This window comes from Lottia gigantea, assembly GCF_000327385.1.
Source record: "Lottia gigantea unplaced genomic scaffold LOTGIsca_24, whole genome shotgun sequence".
In the NCBI taxonomy this organism is placed as follows: domain Eukaryota; kingdom Metazoa; phylum Mollusca; class Gastropoda; family Lottiidae; genus Lottia; species Lottia gigantea.
This window is the reverse complement of record NW_008708707.1, coordinates 3,583,531-3,605,694: the sequence shown is the minus strand read 5'-3', so window position 1 is coordinate 3,605,694 and position 22,164 is coordinate 3,583,531. Positions and strand designations below refer to the sequence as shown.

Below are 22,164 nucleotides of genomic sequence, written 5' to 3'. Positions count from 1 at the left end.
AATGATTATGCCTGTCTGTTTATGATAAATACATGTGCTTTCAACTAGTTGTATCTACAATTATACAGACCTCCTTTTGTGATGTCATAACTAGATTATCTTGAGATTTTGAGAGTTTGAAGTCAGTTTTAACACTGGAGATAGATTAAAATAGGTTAGATGTGACTCGTTAAATGGTCAACATCAACTCTTAAGATCTCAAGATGTAATTTTTACATGCTATTATGGTTGTGGTCTAGTTATGTATTCAGAATTTTCGATATAAATTTCGTAAAGGGATTGTAAAGAAGTTTTCTAAAATTGTATATGTGTATCAGAGACACTGATAGCATCAATTTGCACCATTCAAATTTTCAGTGAGACATCGGCGATTCTTGCAATTCCATTCGAACTTTCTTATATAGAAGCTTTAGCGATGTCATAAAATGCTTAGTTTAAGTAAAACCTCTTTACAATCCGTTTAAATCCAGCCACAACCAAAAATAATTCTATTTGACTTCCTGGACAGATGATATCAGACTAGTTTTCATTGTATGAGCATGTTAATACCATGTTTTCACAAGGAACTGCATGAACTTCTCATTTTTATTTGACGAAAAACGTATTTTCTTTATGTGCATGTTCTCTGCTAGCTTTGGTAGTTTATGCAATATTTTGCATGTCTTGTAACGATTTGCATGACAATATCAATGTGTGATTGTATAAACTTAAAATACATCAAAAATAGGGTATATTCTTTAACATATTGCTAGTCATTTCTGTTAAGATTTATAAAGTAATGAGTGATACACATAAGGCTGAAATGGTAGCCATTATGTTTTGAGGTCTAAAATGATATTAGTATTAGATATGTTCCTGTGTTTCTAAACTCGGTGATTATTTTGTTTCAGTAACTGCCACCCCACGTCAAAAATCACCAGTCACAATAACACCTATTTCATCAGGATTACGTGTAGCATCACCTCAGATCATCAGTTTAAGTCAATCTCAGAAAGCTGGTACTGTTTTACAAGGGGTAAGAGTTACGATGATTTATTAATTTCTTGATATTAGCTGTTATCATGTTTAAATCTTCACAGGGATCCAAGCCTTATTCTTTTTTTTTTTCGAATAAAAACCACTAAATTTTGTTTGATTGATGAAAATCTCTCCCTGAACTCCACGCAGGAGTCTGGCCTTCTTGACCCTCAGCTGATATTTTCCATTTCTTCTTATTTTTTTTATCCTTACTAGGATCCCTGACATCAAGTAGCACATGAATGTTGGTTGATTGATCAGTTTGTTTTCTTAATCTAAGCATTTTTACTTCATTATCCTAAATCTATATATTTACAGCAACCTCAAATCCAGACTACAGCTGCAGGTGGTCAGATGACAGGCATAGCTGCATTAGCTGCCGCTGCAGCTGCCACCCAGAAAATACCAGGAACTCCTAATGCTCCTGGTACTCCACAGACTGTTCGAACTGTATCTGGCGTTAAAGTTGTTACACCTACTGTATTGACTCCCTCTGGTGTTAGATTTGCAAGTAAAGTACAACAAGGTAAATACACATTAATACATACATCATTCAAGCCAAAAGTCTACAGACATTTTTTTATATACACCTAAAATATAATTTTAAATATTATGTTATTGTCACCCTCTTCATCCGGCCGACATTTGGTTGTGAACACTGTAGAGACTACAGTTGCAATGAACATATCAAGTTTGATATTTGAGGTTTTTTTTCTACATTTTTTAACTGCTTTGTTTACCATCCAATTTCTTTTTTTACTCAATTTAGGGACAACCTTGTCTCCCGGAACACAAACCATTAGAGTTGCTCCCCCTGGTACTACAATATTGAAGACGTCTGCTGGTAATGTGGTGGGAGCAGGTGGTAAACAGATTATCACTGTACATAAAGCTGGAGGACATGTTACAAACCAACCCCAAATTGTTACTTTAGTTAAAACTACACAAGGAATGACTGTTGCTACTGTAAGTTTCTTTTTCTCCATTAAAGGGATTGGAAAGAGGTTTTCTTGATACCATCAACTTGCGCCATTCCAATTTTCAATCAAACGTCTGTGGTTCTAGCAATTCTACTAAAACTAAGTGTTTTATGACGTGACCCATCCAAAGGTCTTATGTGATACAAGCAAATATTGCGGCGGTCAATTTTAGCTGAATTGCTGGGACCACAGATGTCTGATTGAAAATTGGAATTGTGCAAATTGATCTTCGAAAAGCATAAAAATTTTAGAAAACCTCTTGACATGTCTTCAGACAAGGCTATAGAATTTTTGAAAGAGGGATGACATGGCAAAACTTAATTTAATTCGTTGATTTGCTTAACTTTCCTTTAATTTTAGAACAAAGGAGCCTTACCTCAGGGAGCAACGATAGTCAAATTAGTTACATCTCAAGCTGGTGGAACTAAACCAAGTGCTATTATAGCATCTAGTAAAGGTGGTCAAACACCATCCAATATACTTGGTATTAGTAGTGTTCAACCTGCTGTAAGTCTTTCACTTATTGATATTGATAGCAATACGAGGCAATGTTCATGTTTGTATGCAACAGTGATACAGAATAGAGGGCTTTGCATGGAAAAAGTGTCTAGTCATGAAAATTTGAATCTAAACAATTTAAGCTGCAGTTTTTTTATGGCATACTCTCATTGCTTGTGTAGCCTAATTTTTATACGCCCACTTGTAATGGGGGGGCGTATATTGCTGCCACTCATGTCTGTCCATTGGTCATTCCACAAATGCTCGTAAACACTCTAGAAGATACAATTCTTGAAGGAACTTTGTGTGAGTGTTTGTTATCACCCAAGGATAAACCCCATTGAAAATCAGAACAATCCAAAAATATTTAGTATGAGTTACTGCCCCTGTATTGCTTTATCCAAAACTATTTGCCAAATCAAAACAAATACGTTCTAAACATTTGTATATCTGATTGAATATTGATTTGGGATTACCTCTGTAATCTACATTATAATACAACATTTATATCTGCTTTTTCAGCATGGACAGGCTAAGAACATCACAACTGTCATTAAAACCATCCCCACTTCAATGTTATCCATGGCAAAAGCAGGTGGTATTACCGGTGTGACCACAACTCCAACTGGTACTAAAACCATAGTAATAGCAGCTCCAAAAGGCAGTTCTAGTGGTGCTCTTAATACTCCAACCAAACTTATCACTAAAATGGCAGGTGGACAAACTGGAGCTGGTAATACCCAGTTTATTGTGGTCAGTCCTCAAGGTGGTGCTACACAAGCTTCAACTATTTTAGCAGGTATGTTCTAATCAATCTATTAATTTATGATATCCTAATGTTTGAAGGTCTTTCGAGAAAAGGGTATCCATCACTTCTTTGGCTACACTTAAGTTCTAAATTTGCCAAATGAATGCAATAATACTAAATTTTCTTTTTTTTAGGCGGAACTAAACCAATGTCTGTATCAACTCTACCCACAGGAACTACATCATTAGCAACAACTCAAGGTAAACCAGTAGTAACAATATTAGGGCCTGGTCAAACAGCTGGTAAAGTCTTAACCCAAGGTGTCGCAGGTCAAGTAACTGCAGGAACCTCTATCTTATCTAGTCCTGGAATAAAAACCACAACCACGATTGGTGCACCTACAATATCATTAATAGCCCAGCAATCCCCAACTGAACCTCCATCCAAAATAGTTCCCACATCAATTACACAAGTTAGTGATCAACCACCAGTCCAGATTACAGTATCTCCAGCTGTGAAAGACGATGGAAAAGAAGGAACTGTTGATGGTGATTGTGGTACCCCTCATGGGTGTCCAGGTGATGCATCAGAAGTACAGAATACAGGTGACTGTGGAACACCACATGGTTGTCCTGGTGATGGGACTGAAAATCAAGCAACAGGTGACTGTGGAACTCCTCATGGTTGCCCTGGTGATGGCAATGGAACAGAAACACAAGCAACAGGCAACTGTGGTACGCCTCATGGGTGTCCTGGTGATGGAGTTGAGGCACCAGCAACTGGACATTGTGGAACACCTCATGGTTGTCCTGGTGATGGTACTGAAACTCAAGTAGCTGGTGACTGTGGAACACCCCATGGTTGTCCTGGAGATGGAGTTGAAACACAAGCAACTGGAGACTGTGGAACGCCTCATGGTTGTCCTGGTGATGGATCTGAAACACAAGCAACAGGTGACTGTGGAACTCCTCATGGTTGCCCTGGTGATGGAGTTGAGGCACCAGCAACTGGAGATTGTGGAACACCTCATGGTTGCCCTGGTGATGGATCTGAAACACAAGCAACTGGAGATTGTGGGACACCTCATGGTTGTCCTGGAGATGGGACTGAAACACAAGCAACAGGTGACTGTGGCACACCACATGGTTGCCCAGGCGAAGGTTCAGAGACACAAACTGAAAGTGCCCAACCAGTACAAAGTGAATCTCCCATGGAAGGAATCCAGTCAGCTAATACGCATACTGAGACCCCTAGTGCTAGTGATGAGTCTAAACCTTCGGAAGAGGCCATGGACACATCAGTTGATGGTTCAATTAAATTAGAACCTCAAGACCCCTTACCTAATCCTGATAGTGGTGTTACAACTGCCGCCATTACAAGTGCTTCTGAATCAGGTAACATATTTCAGAGAACGTTGGGTTTGACTCCTCCCAAATACACAAGCCTGTATTAATGTTAACACAAAAGTCATCTCAATATACAATTAACCATAAAATATCAGTTATTTGTCAACAGACATTTCACAAATCTGACTGTTGTTTGTCCTCCTAAAAATGTTGATGAGCATACCTGACAGGTTGATTCTGTAGTGTAAATAGATGTAGGGCTGTCTTTTCTGTCAACATATCAACAATTTATTCAACCATATGAATGATGACCCATCTATTCTATTGAATTTTCAGATCCATTAGCCACTCTGGCCACAGCAGCTGTCTCTACAGCCAGGTCACTCAAACAAGAAGGAGGCGAGTTGTCTACAAATGGTATTAAAGCAGAACCTATTGTACGTTGTATTTTTTTTATTTTCTCATATATATCTATATATATGGAAGAAATCATTTCCTTTCAATGTAATATTATGTGACAATTGAATCATTTCTAAAGAAGAACATAAACCGTTACTGATTTGATTTTTTTTTGCAATATTTTTCACACGATACAGAGTAAATGATAATTCTTTGGAATATATTTCAGGATAAGGTATTAATGCCAGTAAAGAAAGATGCCAATCAATGGTTTGATGTTGGTATTATTAAGAGCACATCAACTGTTGTGTCACATTATCATCTACCAACAGATGGTATGTCTGGTAATGGTGATGTAAGTTACTTTTCATCTTTTCTGTTTTTTTTTGTTCATATGGTTTGAACTTTTCCACCAATTCTGTTGTAAATCATGCAGTGATAATATTGCTGTCTCTTATTGATGTATTTTGTCAAGCTGTTATTATGAGATAAAATACTTCAGAACTATTTTGTCTTATGGTTTTTCACACTTAGGACACATTTTGATCAGAATATTTTTTGTGGAACAGGGCCCTAGTCCCTTAAAATATGATTTCAAAGGTTTTGTACGTTGCTTAATTTCTTTTCACTTTCTATCTAAAATGTGCGGTCCAAAATAGTTTTTTTTTAGTTTCATCCAATTTTGCCAATTCTCATCTTATTTCAGTGTTACTGAATCAATGAACATATAAAGTGATATCTGATGTTTTTAGTTACAGACATTATTTTATAGATGTAATGTTATTTTCTAGGATATTGATGTTGTCAATGTACCAGATCATAGTGTTTTGAAAAGACAAGAATTGCAACCTGGTACAGCCTATAAATTTCGAGTATCGGGTGTTAATGCTTGTGGTAGAGGACCCTTCAGTGAAGTTTCAGCATTTAAAACATGTTTACCAGGTTTCCCTGGTGCCCCTTCTGCTATCAAAATCAGTAAGGTATGTAATGCAGCTTTAGTTTTTATCATTTTACGTCATTTTGGGAGTTATAATTAATTTTTTATGTCAATTCCTAATTTTTGTTTATTTCTACTCAAGATGTGATCGTTGTACATCATCAATGAGAATGCTGTCTGGAGTAGTCTGAGAGGCAATTAAATCAAACCCAATATTTTCTTTTGTGTCTGACATTAACACACCTTTCTTCTGTATAATTTATTAAAATTTTAAGATTGGTGTTTAAATGTTTCCAAATCAACAACAAAAAAACTCAATCAATTAATCTTTTTTCAGAGTGTTGAAGGAGCACACCTATCCTGGGAACCACCACAAAATACAGCTGGTAAAATAACAGAATATTCAGTGTATTTAGCAGTGAGAAACGCAGCCACAGCCCAACCAGAACAAAAACCAGGCACACCTGCTCAATTAGCTTTTGTTCGTGTTTATTGTGGACCAAATCCATCCTGTATAGTAACATCAGCTAGTTTAACATCAGCACATATAGATTACACCACCAAACCAGCCATTATATTCCGAATAGCAGCTCGTAATGAGAAAGGTTATGGTCCAGCTACTCAAGTCAGGTGGCTTCAAGGTTAGTGAATTCAAAATTTTAACCTTTTTTCAAAGTTTTCAATCAGAATTTTTCGAAAATTTCAAATATAAAAAGTGTTATCAATTAAAATTAACCAATTTGAAGACAAACGTAAAAAGAAACAACTTTTATTTTTATCTTTTACTTTATTTATAAAATACGATAAATTTTTCAAAATGTTTCCTATTTTAAAACTTTCGTTTATTTATTCGAATGTTTTAGCCCTAGTCAGAGGGCAGTTCTAATAATTCTAGAAAGTGTTTATTTTGATAATTTTAGAAATATAAATTTTAAAAGTTTTACATTTGCTATAACAATATATATATATATATATATATATAACTGTTTTATTTTATTGTAGATGCTTCCCAAAGTCCATTAAGTGCTAAAGTTGCTGTAAAGCATAAGTTACCAGCAGGACCTGATGGGTAAGTCTTATAGGATTATTTACGCAATTAAATTAATACCTATTTAAGTCAAGTTGATGTACTTGTAATCCAAACTTCTTCAAAAAATTTCTGCCTCATTTGTATTAGATTGAACTTAAAATGGACACCTCAGGAGAAGATTTGTAGCTCTTGATATGGCATTTTAGTCTTCATAGATTATGATATCTTAATATTTATTTGTTAATTAGTAAACATTTAACATTTGTTTGATTCCAGTAAAACTCCAGTAACTATGCCCGGTGCAGCTATGGTGAAAAAAGTCAAAACAGAAGATGAGTAATACACTGGTAACAACTATATAGCCATATTATAATAGGAACATATGGTGTGGTCACTACGAGCTTTGTCCAGATGCCACACCTTGATCAATTTAACATCTCCAAAGACTCTTCCCTTGTTTGATGAAGATATTAATCAAAATATGTAACAATTATTTGGGAGAATCAAATTTTTGATCAAGGGTTTTCACAATGATGTAATCTCCAGTTGTGTGGGTGTATGTATTTGGGTAAATCGCTCGTTTTGACTGTTGTTGAAAGATTAAAAATTTGTTACAAAGACTTTATTATTTGTTAAAGAAAATTTTGAAAAGACAAAAAATGTAGATATATTTGACATATTTTTAGGTATGTTTTCATTCACAACTCATATTTATATATATACATTGTCTCACATATAGTTAAACCAAACGTATTTACTATCTTCTTTCATTTCTCACAAATAGTTTGTTTACTATTGCTCCAGTTCAGATTTTCATTTCTCACAAATAGTTTGTTTACTATTGCTCCAGTTCAGATATAAAAAACAAAATGGTGCATTCATAATCCATACATCAATTAAATCATAAAATACAATTGAAGATCAAACAAGTTCTTGTTTAAATTAATTCAATTCTTTAAGAAAAACAAAATACTGCTACATTGTTGTATATACTCATGTTGTAAAATTCTTCAAGATGTAATTGTATGATACTTTTATTACAAACCAACTGTTCATTTTGCTTCTGTATTTCATTTCCCCTACAGTACTAGTAAATCATTCGTTATATTATGGAACATTCAATGGTAAAAGATCAATATTTCTTTGACAAGGGCATGAAAGCAGATTCTGATCAGAATATTGAATCGATTTGGAATGAATCATTGTATTTATTTATAAAGATGGTAGATAGGTTCCATTCAATAAAAAACTGTATATTTTATTTCATCAATAGAATTATTACTGATAAATTCAATATTTGATTACATATAAAAGCCACCATTTTGTAAATTCACTAGTTAAAACTTTGAATGGCACACTTTTAGAAAATATTTCAATTTTAAACGAAAATTGGAATTATTAGCGAATCTCGTTATGCCCTGTTCATATTTGGATAGTTTATAGTGCTATCTTTTGTTAATATATTGGATTGAAATATCATTATCATGCAAGTATCATTTGATTTTTTTAATGAAATTACATTTTGAAAAAAAGATGTCAGCTTGGACTTTTAGTGTAACTTTTCTTTTTTGTAAAAATTGAAAAGTTGACAGAATCCAATCATTTTGGAGAACCAGTGACAAATGGCAAATCATCAAGCTTGTAGTAATCTTTTAGACAGTAATTTGTTCATGGTAGACAGTGAAACTTCCTTCTGAGGACAAAATCAAAAGCCATGGGTCAAACTTCATATCATCAAAGTGTAATTTTATTAAGAAATAATCTTGTGTTGCTTAGACACAATGATCAAATCGTTTGACAAATTTTCCCTCTAATTTGACATGATATTATTTAATGAAGCTTTAAAATTGTCAAGTTAATTTGATTGTTCTGTCTAAGAAGTAAAGAATAAATTGACAACAATATTGTGCCATGTTGATGTTGTCAAGTTAAATGTAATCAGTATATAGTCACTCATTATTAGTGTTAATTAATCGTTTTATAATTGTATTCATTTTAGTAATTAATTAGCTGATATCATCCTTCCTTTATGTATACTTCAATAAAGTATACTTTTAATCTTCCAGAGAATATCTTATTCTTTTTCTACGTCCTGATGCCTAAATAGAAGCTGCAGATGGATTTTGATGAAACTTGACGTGCTCCAAATTCATGATCTGTTGGATGAAAGTTTTTATTGCCCTTGATTTTAGATAAAGAGGTTGGAAAGAGGTTTTTAAAAAGTTTTATGTGTATTTAAAACAATATATACATCAATTAGTTTTATTGGAATTGCAGGAACCAGAGACGTCTGATTGAAAATTGGAATAGTGCAAATTGATGCTATCAGTGATCCCAATACACATAAAAAGTTTAGAAAACCTCTTTACATCCCTTTAACATTGGTAGTGAGCAGAGACATAAAAACACAGTGTGACCTAAAGACAGAATTGTTTTGCTGTTGGAAAACTGGAAATTCAATTGGTTAAACAAATGTACCACAGCAAAACAATTTCATCTGATTCATGCTGCTTGTTAGATTATCATATTTAACAAAGCTTGGGTGTGGTCGAATGGATACCCTGTTAGGCGAACTTTTTTTTAATCAAGTCTTGTTATGACATGATCAACAGTCTGCAAGAAAGCAGTAGAAACCTATAGTGTTAAAGATTACCTTCCATTGTGCTGAGGATCAAGCATAGTAATTTCAACTACTAACAGATGTATGACACTGAACATCTGAATGGTGGTAACGAATACTATCAACGTCTCCCGAATCCCATAAATTCTAACAGAGATTAACCTCAATCAGGTGGTAAAAGAAAAAATAAGAAAAAAGGTTTATTACTCTAATGAATATTATAATTAATTGAACACGAAGTAGTCTAGGTGATATGACTCAACATGTTGGTGATAAGTCTACTCATTATCAGATACTGAAGTCAAATAACGAGGACCAAACATGGCTCTTGATAAACGACTATTTTTTCTGGCTACTTTCTCTAAATGCTTGACTTTTTTATGAAAACTGGTAGTAGATTCTGTATGAGTCATGGAATTATCTCTCTGATCTTTTCTAGGTCGTAAGTTATATCTTGGACTTTGTTTGTTAATACTTGTGCCCTGAAACAAAAAATGTGTGAAATTTGAAATCCCACACTTGAATTGACTATTTGTTTGGATAAAAACTGTCAGTGAAGACACGAGAACAAGTACAACATGTCAAACTTCAGTAAAGACACAGGTGTAGATAGTCTGAAACTCGGGGTAACAACATGTTTCAGGTTCTGTTTTAATATTTCTATATATCGCTCTACAATTGATGTAAATATTTTTTATAGTATTGAATTTCAATTATCCTTTCAAAAAAGAAAAACTCAGTAAAAGTAAAATATTTAAAATTATATTTCATAAGAGATATACTTACTGATGTTGAAGGGGTGTCGATTCCATCTGTAGATAAAATATATTTATAGTAAGATAACATACATAAGATAAAAAATAACTAACCAATATATTTTACATCGTAGGTTCTTAATGATCAGGTCTACAGACTGGTCTTTTGGTAACACTGTGGCAATATCTTTGATAAAAGGATAGACAACTTCTTCATACAAGAAATTCTGACCACCAATTTGGTATAAATACTTAATTATTTTTTACATCAGGGCTTTTACATAAAGGGCATTTCAGATCTATAAGTATGCATTGATATACCTAATATATTTATGGAATGACTAGTTTTTTTTTTGCTGCAGCGGCTTCAACAAAATGTGTGGTTATGTCAAGGGCAATAACTCCAAAATCCTTTCCCGGACAAAGGTGTAAGTTGACCTCTGACAAACCACACAAAGTTTCAACTTTAAGTTTGATATATTAAAACTCATCTAAACTGGCATTCAAGTGGAGTAACTGATTGAAAGAAATATTCAAAAAAACCAACATACCAAGACCATTTCGATGATAATATCCTGTATTAATCCACGAAGATAACTGATTTTCTATCTGCCGTATAGGAGTTGTATTTCTTAAATGGTTTAATTCTTCCAATAGAGATAGATTACTTGTGAGTGATGTTCCAGTTTTAAGACTGTCTGAATCAGTGTTTGAGTCAGCATTGTGATCTATATTATAAGTTCTATCACTACCATTAATATCAGTAGAATCACTATAATCACTACTGTATCCACTTACATTGTCACTACTTCTTTCTTCATGTGTAGTAGCTTTATAACAAAACAATAATTATATAACTTTCATTTCTTTAAATTAAAAACAATGTAAATGTGCGCCATTTTGGGGGTTGATTTTAGTCTGGAATATATGTAAATAGTCTTCAGAAGAACTAGAAATGTACGAAAATCACATAATTCCTTTAAAATACTTCAAACTAGGAATTTTACTCATTATTTCTATATATATCTTTTCTATATATAACAGAGTATCTTAAATTGACAAGTTGTCATTTCAATATTCAATCGCGGATATTCTGGACATACATGGATTTGGAGGCTCAAATTTAGACGGTGAGCCATGAACACTATTACTGATTGGCTTGGTTTAGCTAAATAATTCCCGTTTCTGAGACTAAAGTATGATTGGTCAAAAAAAATGGTGCATCTGTCTCTATAAGTGAAAATATTTCTAACATAATATATCTGAACTGCAATAGCCACTTTTCTTTTATCTTGGAATGCAGCTATTTCCGTGAGCCCGTCAACATAAAGACCATAAACCTGATCATTTAAAAGTATGAAAAATATTAAGTATATCTTACAATCAGCTCTGGCTATTGTTGCTGGTAGAGGAGTGTCTGTATAATCTAATGCTGCCTTGGATGGGGAAACTGAACCTTAAGTTAAAAAAAGTAATTTTCAAATAAAACACAAAACTAGAATCCCTTTAAGTCTTTCTCTTCATTCATTCATTTGGGAACCTCTAAATGATATAACTGGTGGTTAGTCCCACATGACACCCAAATTTATGGCAGCGTTAATCTTTTGATAAAACAACACACTATAATTAAACATAGTGTCGGAGTACTCAGAGTTTCTTAAACTAGCCTAAGAAGGAAATCAATCGGGACCAGAAAGTGATGTCGGATATCAAGGAGTACACTGTATACAGATATTACCATTCAAGAACAGTTGTTTAATATCTGAATTTTGTCTGCTTATTTCGACAAGTAGTTGACTGTTCAGAGTATCTAAATCTTGATATTTATACGCCATGTTAGCCATTATCAATAAACCAATTACAGCTGATATCTTCCTTAACATTCTTTGACAACTAAAAATCAATTCCTGAAATAACCAATATATCTAACATGTTTTTATAGAGAATGAATTATTTTGTCTTAATAACATAAGATACAGTAAGATAGTGAAAGATAATCTAGAACATTAGTAAAACATATTAATGATTGAAAGTTGTGTCACTACGCCTAATGTCATCCTTTTGATTCTAAAAATTTTGACACAAAGGGGTTAAATTATAATGCCAATACAGCCATAATTCCTCTTTATCAAATGACCAGTCTAATCAAAATTAGACCAAACTTTCTTTCCATATTTTTAACTTTTATTTTAATATATAGCCTCTTTAGTTAGAAATAATAATAGGCTGGCTGCGTCATTAAACTGACAAACATTCACGAAGGCCGTCTTTAGACCCCAACGGAAGTGGCTATATCAAAAATATACATGTAATCTAATGAGGTTTAAAATCTTAAAAACAAGATACTGGATAATACATACCTCTTCATCTTTAAATATAGGAATATCAGTGATGAATATTTGTGGTGTATAAATTATTAGAGTCTGTTCCAACAACATATTAACAGTCATTACAGCAAATAACCAAAATCTGGCACCACTAGTTCTAGGCGTTGAAGTTAATAAATAACACAATATAATTGAAAACATGTAATAAATAATGGAATAAAATCCTGAAAACTCTCCAAGAACCAGGGACTGTAACTTCGAAACTCGGTCAAACACATCATTGATTAGAACTCTTAAATCTAGAGCTTGGTTGATGATTTTTTTTTGATTTTTTAAACTTTCATTCTGATGCTGGATCATGTCTAGTTGCATTCGAAATGATTCTTCTAGTTGTTGGCCAACATGTGATGAGCTATTTGCTAATCTGTCAATAGTCAAATCCATTTCTTCATGCCATATTTGGGCTTGTAAAAAATAGCAGATATTTTGTGTATGAGTAAACATGGTTGTGAACGAGCTTCGATCAGCATCAGCCATGTTGGATGTGCATGATTTGATAGGTTCACCTTTTTCACAATCATAAGTATTTCTGCCCTGTAGTGCCAAGAAACAATTCAGATAAGACAGTGCCAAAAAGCTTTGCACTTCATCACTCAACTGTTTACATCCACTCTTAATACTAAACATAGCATTCTTCCAACAAATTCCATATTTCGGCATTTCTGAGTTCTGTTGTATCAGTTGAAATTGTTTTTTGCCTTCTTCATACCTGGCTGTATCAAATGTATTGGGAGATGAATGGCCGAGACCAGTTAGCCATAATACCATAATTAAAACCCTCATCTTCTTTAACTGTTAATTATATAAACCTGCAAGTGAATCACATTGAAAATTAACCATATTGTCATGGTATCAGAATTGAATTTTTCTCTCATTCACAAATAGATCAATTCAATTGCATGCCATTTTTCTCATCTCAGGTGAAACGCAAAAATCGGCATAAAAGAAGACCTAGTTTTTCTGACCCTACTAAGACCATTCATTACTGTGGGGAGAGGGGTAATAGAGGGGAGAATGGTAATAAAGGGAGAGGGGTAATAAAGACGAAAGCCTATTCCTTATTTTTTCATTTTATTTGAATTTTTATTTTACGTACAAACTAGACCTTGATAAGGAATATTAGTTAGATCTAGGTCTACGTGGTAGAGCCACCGTTACCATGGCTAATTAGCAGCCTAATTCTTGGCATGAAGTAAAGTCTTAATTTCTATTCAAGTCTTTTTAAGCCTAAGTTGAAATACACGGCTAAATTAAAATTTGAAAAGCATGAATGTAAACAAAGATTGCACTTCATTTAAAGTTATGAAGAAATTGATAAGGGTTATATCTTAGTCTAGTGATGAATAATTTTTTTTACAGAAAATTGATAAATCAGTTATCTTTTAATTCTATTTGGTTTTGCATCTGCGTCTACCGACGCAATCCAGGAGGTTTTTTTGACAAAATAGTATTCTTCATAAGTGAGCGATTTATTAAAATAAACAAGTGCGTCTAAAGGCTTTAACATCCAGACTTTTGATAAACGTTTATGTATTTGTCTTTCTTGACAATCAAGTCTAGTCTATTTTAAGACATCACGTGAGACTTCATGATGAACGCCCAATTTTAGTAAACAAATTGTAGTAGTGGACTCTGCTAAAAAAATGTATCAAAAAAACTTTTAAAGGAATAATTTACCAAAAATATATTTTAAGATTTTGACACAGAATGGAAAGTTTACAGTTCGCTCCTTTCAGTAGCGGTCTTGATGCTGGATTTTGGCCAAAGTTGTCAGAGAAAAAATTAAATGAATATGCTTTGGATGAAAGTTCCAAAGATATCAGTGGTTTCTACTACAATGGTGAGATTTGTTTTAGTTCCTACTCAGTTTCTCTTCTAGTTTTTTCATCTCTGTTTCCACCTTACCTACTAAGTTGTATTCCACACAAGTGCCCTGTTCATCTGTTGATTTCCACACCATACTTTATCTTAATTTAACCGAAAATGTAAAGCCAGTCTATGAGTTTATGTGAATCTTCATTATTTTACAGGCGATATAAGGAACCAGAATCCAATATTGAATGTGGACTATACGTGTTTTGATAGGTATGTACCATTAAAGATAAGCTATTTAAAATTAATCATGGTCAGACCCGAAGGTAAGGAAGGAGAGAGTGGGGGGGCATTTAGATGGCCTGAATTACTGGCGTCACATAGTTGAGCCACCTTTAAAACGTTTGCCCCCCTCTGGGTTAGCATCAAGCCTGTCCATGGTTAGATTTAAGTAAATTGTTATTGCTACAGGTTCTTCAAGTATGATTACTTGCATCCGCCTAAAGTTTCCATTTTAAAATAGGTCTTAGAAGCTCTTGTCTTGTGAAAACAAGTCTTGTTTCATCTTGTACATGTATACACCATCAATATAGATGAATCAAACTCAAAAATATACAGTTCAGTTGTCTTATCCTTATTTATTATTTCAGACTGTTTAAAACACCAGCCAGAAGTTTCATTAGCCATGGGGTGTTATATTTGAAAAATACTATAGAAGGTTTTAAAGAATGTGATAAAAAATTGCTATTGGAAGAAAAGGCAAATCAGGTCATTTAGGTTCATGTTTCATTTGCATCAGTGAAGTATTATTATTGTTATAGAAACATTTTGAGCATCGATTAGCACCATTCCAATTTTCATCTGTGGTTCTTGCAATTCTAATGAAAATAAGCTTGTTATAACATCACTATTGCTAAAGCCCTAAGATATTATCAGCAGTTTTTACGATAGTGTGTCATAATACTCTTATTTTCAGCAAAATGGTTGTTAAATAAAACCTGTGTTATTGGCCTTCAAAATATTACTCATATTATTTCATGTAGATATGGCAAGATATTAAAACAGGAAAAGCTGTAGAAGATCCAACATTATTATCCCGGTTTATTTTACTAGCTTATGCTGTAAGTTCACACTTTTATGATAAATCCTCCTTTCCAAAATGGGGGAAGGCCTTTTTTTCTTTGGAGTCACCACATTATGATGTAGATTGTAGATCCCCCCTAGCCCTCCAATATTGGTTCTTGAAAACCTTAGACACTACAGTATGAGTTATTTACGTAGAGAAAGTGTAAACTGTGGTAAGATTGTATAGCATATAGGTGGTAAATTACATGACATGACATTAAGTCATCCGTTTTTTGGAAAAAATATGAAAATATCATGCATCATGAATCCTTATTCCATTAAAATTGTATAATTTATTGGTAAACTGATCATTTTTCAGGATTTAAAAAAGTACCATTATTATTATTGGTTTGCTTTCCCAGCTCTAATCTATAATGTTACATCTAAATCACAAACAATATCTGATTTATATTCTGAACAACAGGTAAAAACAATATATTTTATTATCTATATCATTCATTATAACAAGCTTTGAGTTATTATACATATATTATGATATTTTTTTTTAGGTTATTTTATGACATGATTTTCTGGTCAACCAACTAGCTATCAGTTATAATGAGTTATGAGTTACGTTATTATATTTTTATTCTAGGTCCACCAACTAGCTGTGAGCTATGATGAGTTTCAGAGCAAATCATATCAGAGTTATTTTGTTATGTCTCAAGACAATGAATTATTCACTTTTCATGATTTAAGATCTGTAGATCAACTTATTGCCGAAGGAAAACAAGTAGGTCTGTTTATGTTTTAAGCAGGAACATTCTGCTGATAATTACAGAGAACAGGGTCTGTTTATGAAGTTTATCATGATCAATGTGAAACTTGGAAAAAAGTTGCTCACAAGTTTCCTTAATATTTACAAAAAATTTCAGAGAAATCTTACTCTTAATTCCATTGTAAATAAATTTTCAAAGTTTTCAGGTGTGTTTTTTATGGTTATAGTAGTTGGAGGGGACATAATTTGTTTGTGTAGTCGTACTTGCTTTGTCATATAATATAGATATGAATATTTGGAAAAAGCATAAGCCTAAAGTTTAAAGAAGAAATTCTTTTCATTCCTCCTCTGAAAACTATAAAAATTGTTTGGCTTTTGACAATAACTCAACCATGAACTTTGAGACTCAATTAATAGGAATTTGGTACTTAAAATTTTGCGTCTGGTTATTCAAACATTTTCCTCCAATATTTTGTTTGGAAGAATCTTATTGGTCGAGAAGAAAATTCTCTACCAATCAAAATTAATGATGAGAATATGGGATTGTGAAAGCAAGGTTGGATGTGGGTAATCATTGTAATTGGAACATGCTTTATACTAAGCCTACCGTAGTATATGAGATCCTAATCATTTTATTTTAGATAGCATTTTCGTTCTGTGATCCCTGTACATTAGAAAACCATCCAGGATGGCCCTTGAGAAATTTCCTGCTCCTTATAGCTTATACATGGTAAGTATTAACCATACAATTATAGCACAGTTCAGTGAGTACAGTGGAACCATCTTTTATCCCCACATTCCTGTTCCCTATAAAAACTAGAGTTATGTCCCTGCCTATTAGGAAACCCATCAAGTGTCACGAACACTGGTTTTTCTGGATTATCGACAACCGAATAAACGCGACTCCACTGTATGAGAATTCACGTATAGAGCACCAATATTTTCCAAGCATATTATTTTTGTTATTAATGCATGTGGGATTTTTCTTAAGGAATTTCAATTGTAATGGGGAACAAGTTAAAATCTATTTTTATATAACAAATTTACCTCCTGACCGATTTCCTCTTTGACCTGTAAGGAACACGCTATGACTGCTATAACCAATATTTTCAGGGCAGATAAGTTAGAGACGTGCAATATTTTATGTTTTCGTGACAAATCTCGAGATGGAAAAAGAGAAATATCCCACAGTTTAATGCTGAATGTTCAGTTACCAAAATTAGACAAAGAAAGTAAGTCTAGATTAACAATTTATGCAGTGACACAATGTTACCTTTGTTTTTTTTTCCATAGTGTCTCGTTTTGGATTCCATATGGTCGACATGTGAATAAGGTCTATAATTCGAAGATAATGAAACCCATCAAATCTTTAGCTCACAGTGATCTGGGAGTAGTTTTCAGAGACCTCAGTTCAGCTTTTGTCTAGGACTTTTGACTGGTACAAATAATGATGATAAAGTTTGAACTATTCCACTCAGTGAGTGTTAACCTGCCTAAATTAGAGTTGGTCTGTTCTTGAATTGATGCTGATATCATTATATTTACACCTCATCTCAACATGAATATTCTTTATATAGTTAATACCTCCTTCATCATTGACATTACAGCTTGTCCCAAATGTGTTGGCTGGGAGAAGAATGAAAAACAGAAGTTAGGACCAAGGATGGTCAATCTAAGTGCTACCATGGACCCTAGCAGGTATTTGTTATATTATATATGATGTCATCATGATAAGTGATTGCTGATTATGATCAACGTGGTATTGGAAAGCTAGTCACATAGCGTAGTGTCTCTGATGTACCCCAGGGAGCTACTGGCATAAGTCAAGATAATATACCTTTGAAATTTAAACCTGGTCACCCCCTGTCAGTGATGGAGGTAAGAGGGACTGACATGGATAAAACATCTAGTCGTTCAGATGGGACAATAAACCAATTTTTAGTTGCAATCAATTGTATTCAATTCCAAATGTGTTTTTATTGCAGATTATGTGCATCAGCTGTTGATCTGAATTTAAAACTAATGAGATGGCGACTGCTACCTGACCTTGACCTTGATAAGATCTCTTCTACAAAATGTCTGTTGTTAGGATCTGGTACATTAGGTTGTAATGTTGCACGCTGTCTTATGGTATGCTCTTTTTAACATTGATATTTTCAGACATAGGAATTTCTTTATAAACTGCAAACCTTGTTACAAGGAACCACAAGTTGGCTATTGTTTGATGGTCTGGAAGCCGCAGTGGCTCAGTGATTTAGACGCTTGCTCACTAACCTGAGGGTCCAGGGTTCAATTCTGGCATAGGTCGAGATGATACCTTTGGTTATTTCAACCCAGTTCCCCCTGTGAGTGATGCTGGTAATAGTTCAGATGGGACAATACACCGAGGCCACGTGTGCTACAGGCTGTGAAAGTTGAAGATCCCTCAACAGTTGGACAGCTGCTGTCCTTGCAAAATTTCCCTCATTGCACCCTGCATGGCGTTGTCCGTCTTCATTAGCCCACAAGGTGCAGAAAAGTAGGATGTAAAACTCCATTCATTTCATTTTGTTTGATGGTCTGTTTAATCTTTTTGACCCAAACTTTCTATGACCTAATTTAATGGGACTCGAGTAGGGATTGCTGTAATATGCATGTATTATCCCTTTTTTTTTAACTTTAATGTCAACATATTCCAGACAGTTTAATTTTTGTGCATTATTTTAAATGAAATTGCAGGATATTAATATTTAAACAATTTTTTGATGTTATTTTAGGGTTGGGGAGTAAAGAACATCACATTAGTAGATAATTCTAAAGTATCCTATTCTAATCCTGTCAGACAATCATTATTTATATTTCAAGACTGTTTAAATGGTGGAAAAGCTAAAGCAGAAGCTGCAGCAAACTCAATGAGACAAATATTTCCTGGTGTTGTACGTTTTGATATTTATAGTACCCTTTCTCCCACCTGGTCCATTGCAAAAGCACTTAGCATTTTTCTGGATTATCCATACCCATTTGCAGCTGGGTCGACTGGAATAATGAGGAAAGATGAATTTTTCAGGGCTACCAGACCTTTACACGCCAACCCAGATTAGAACCCCACAACCACCATTCCAACACTCTGACAGTGTTTCAGCCAGTCATAATATCTTATGGCTTAATGTATCTATTTTCCCAGAGCCAATCTCTGAAATTTCAGATATAATATCCGGAGCAAGTTCTTTCTATTCAGACTATCTTATATGTTATTACTAAATGTATTGAAGGATTATAAATGTTCATCTTTCAGGATTGAGTTGTCCTATATTAATCAATATTTCCCTATAATTTCAGAATGCTTTAGGTCTTAGTTTAAGTATACCAATGCCTGGACATGCAATAACAGGTATATTTTATTTTAGTCCTGCAGTCCTGGTGTCAGGCTCTTGAGAATCGGGTTTCCCATCTTGCAATTGACCAGTGATAAATTCCACTTCCAACTCATTTTTACATATATTTTCTCACATAAAAGTAAAAAAGATACTTTTTAATTCGTTAGAAATGAAGTGGGGGTAAAGTTCCCCACCCCTCTACTCCCACTCCCATTTGCTCCACCACTGATCAAATGTTCCATATATATATTTAATTTGTACATATGAGAAAGTGCTATGTTTGTGGAATACCAGACAGAATGATATATAATACCAATTTGTATATTGTGTCAACGTTACGTTAATGTTTTAAAGGAGGAATCTCTTCTTTTTTATTATATAAGATCCAGAATGTTTAAGTCAGACTAAGAAAGATATAGAAACATTAGAAGATTTAATAGATAAACATGATGCTGTATTTTTGTTGATGGATACAAGAGAAAGTCGGTGGCTTCCAACTTTATTAGGGGCTGTTAAACAAAAAGTAAGTAGATAGCTAAATTAGTAAGGTTTATAAAACATAAGAGAAGTATTATTAATAAATCAATGTGTTAACATGGTTAAGTACGGTACTATGTGATAAATCAAAAATTGTAAGTTGTTAACATGGTTAAGTACGGTACTATGTGATAAATCCATGTGTTAACATGGTTAAGTACGGTACTATGTGATAAATCAAAAATTGTAAGTTGTTAACATGGTTAAGTACTATAAGATAATTTACTATGTATTTTATATAGTTTGTTATCCTGTATTTATAGTTTGTTATCCTGTATTTATATTTTTTATCCTGTATTTATAGTTTGTTATTCTGTATTTTATATAGTTTGTTATCCTGTATTTATAGTTTGTTATCCTGTATTTTATATAGATTGTTATCCTGTATTTATAGATTGTTATCCTGTATTTATAGTTTGTTATCCTGTATTTATATTTTTTTTTATTCTGTATTTTATATAGATTGTTATCCTGTATTCTTATAGATTGTTATCCTGTATTTTTAGTTTGTTATCCTGTATCTTATATAGATTGTTATCCTGTATTTTATATAGTTTGTTATTCTGTATTTATATAGATTGTTATCCTGTATCTTATATAGATTGTTATCCTGTATCTTATATATATTGTTATCCTGTATCTTATATAGATTGTTATCCTGCATTCTTATAGATTGTTATCCTGTATTTATAGTTTGTTATCCTGTATTTTATATAGATTGTTATCCTGTATTTATAGATTGTTATCCTGTATTTATAGTTTGTTATACTGTATTTATATTTTTTTTATTCTGTATTTTATATAGATTGTTATCCTGTATTCTTATAGATTGTTATTCTGTATTTATATAGATTGTTATCCTGTATCTTATATAGATTGTTATCCTGTATCTTATATAGATTGTTATCCTGCATTCTTATAGATTGTTATCCTGTATTTATAGTTTGTTATTCTGTATTTATATAGATTGTTATCCTGTATTTATATAGATTGTTATCCTGTATTTATAGTTTGTTATCCTGTATTTATATAGTTTGTTATCCTGTATTTTATATAGATTGTTATCCTGTATTTTATATAGATTGTTATCCTCTATCTTATAGATTGTTATCCTGTATTTTATATAGATTGTTATTAATGCAGCATTAGGATTTGATACATATTTAGTATTACGACATGGTTATAAATCAGATACAGGTGTAGATGGTACTAAAATAAAACTGGGAGAAGTGATTCCTGGAGATCAGTTAGGCTGTTATTTCTGTAATGATGTGGTAGCACCAGGAGATGTGAGTAACTTTATTTTCTCTTTAGATAAAATGTTCAGCATGATTAAACTTAGTTGCTATCTTTTTTCCTTTCTGAAGAAAAACCAAACTATTTTAAGTCACACACATAAAGATTCAACATTGTCATGTAACTTGATGAATTGGTGAATTGTGATCCCCCCAAAATTGACATTTTTTTATTCACCTTTTTGTTTAGGTCATTTTTAATTGCTCATTAAGTTTTATATGTGTATGTCACCGAGACTGCAGTTTCAATTTGGATGAATTAATTAAATGAGTTAATTATTTTTGGATATTGAAATGAAGCAAGTGGAGGTAGTATGAATGTAATGTAATGTTATCTGTTGTAGTCCACAAGAGATCGTAGTTTAGATCAACAATGTACAGTAACAAGACCTGGTATATCTATGATAGGATCAGCTTTAGCTGTTGAATTATTGATGTCTGTCTTACAACATCCACTGGGGTTTGTTTTATATTTTTCCTTACTTTTAATGAATTTCTTCCCTTTTCGTCAATTCTGAAAAATGATATGTAGATGAAATTCTAAAAAAGTTTATTGTCCCATCTAAACAAAAGTGTTTAACACATATTATGCGTCATTTCAGAG

The 22,164-nt window shown here is 33.0% G+C and overlaps 4 protein-coding genes across 4 annotated transcripts in view; 3 read left to right on the top strand and 1 right to left on the bottom strand.

Annotated features, from left to right (window-relative positions):
• Positions 1 to 3,790: 3,790 nt before the first annotated feature.
• Positions 3,791 to 4,336, top strand: LOTGIDRAFT_84951 (hypothetical protein; the record flags this gene model as incomplete). Its single annotated transcript, XM_009055240.1, has 1 exon — positions 3,791 to 4,336. A coding segment is annotated over one exon (546 nt), but the record flags the coding sequence as incomplete, so codon positions are not given.
• Positions 4,337 to 5,229: 893 nt separating this feature from the next.
• LOTGIDRAFT_116631 (hypothetical protein) lies at positions 5,230 to 6,571 on the top strand (the record flags this gene model as incomplete). Its single annotated transcript, XM_009055421.1, has 3 exons — positions 5,230 to 5,343; positions 5,780 to 5,968; positions 6,263 to 6,571. 3 exons carry the CDS (start codon positions 5,230 to 5,232, stop codon positions 6,569 to 6,571), a joined length of 612 nt encoding a protein of 203 aa, XP_009053669.1.
• A 6,176-nt stretch (positions 6,572 to 12,747) lies between these two features.
• On the bottom strand, positions 12,748 to 13,422 carry LOTGIDRAFT_75797 (hypothetical protein; the record flags this gene model as incomplete). Its single annotated transcript, XM_009055235.1, has 1 exon — positions 12,748 to 13,422. A coding segment is annotated over one exon (675 nt), but the record flags the coding sequence as incomplete, so codon positions are not given.
• Positions 13,423 to 14,424: 1,002 nt separating this feature from the next.
• Positions 14,425 to 22,164, top strand: part of LOTGIDRAFT_116619 (hypothetical protein) — a gene marked incomplete at both ends in the record, with an annotated part of 9,399 nt that continues 1,659 nt past the window's right edge. Inside the window, 15 exons of the mRNA XM_009055420.1 lie at positions 14,425 to 14,557; positions 14,748 to 14,802; positions 15,180 to 15,297; positions 15,573 to 15,650; positions 15,974 to 16,030; positions 16,413 to 16,598; positions 17,014 to 17,102; positions 17,486 to 17,604; positions 17,980 to 18,070; positions 18,358 to 18,502; positions 19,129 to 19,287; positions 19,691 to 19,773; positions 20,128 to 20,251; positions 21,393 to 21,554; positions 21,905 to 22,020. Of these exons, the coding sequence (XP_009053668.1) occupies positions 14,425 to 14,557; positions 14,748 to 14,802; positions 15,180 to 15,297; positions 15,573 to 15,650; positions 15,974 to 16,030; positions 16,413 to 16,598; positions 17,014 to 17,102; positions 17,486 to 17,604; positions 17,980 to 18,070; positions 18,358 to 18,502; positions 19,129 to 19,287; positions 19,691 to 19,773; positions 20,128 to 20,251; positions 21,393 to 21,554; positions 21,905 to 22,020 (1,715 nt within the window). The remainder of the gene's footprint in view (positions 14,558 to 14,747; positions 14,803 to 15,179; positions 15,298 to 15,572; positions 15,651 to 15,973; positions 16,031 to 16,412; positions 16,599 to 17,013; positions 17,103 to 17,485; positions 17,605 to 17,979; positions 18,071 to 18,357; positions 18,503 to 19,128; positions 19,288 to 19,690; positions 19,774 to 20,127; positions 20,252 to 21,392; positions 21,555 to 21,904; positions 22,021 to 22,164) is intronic.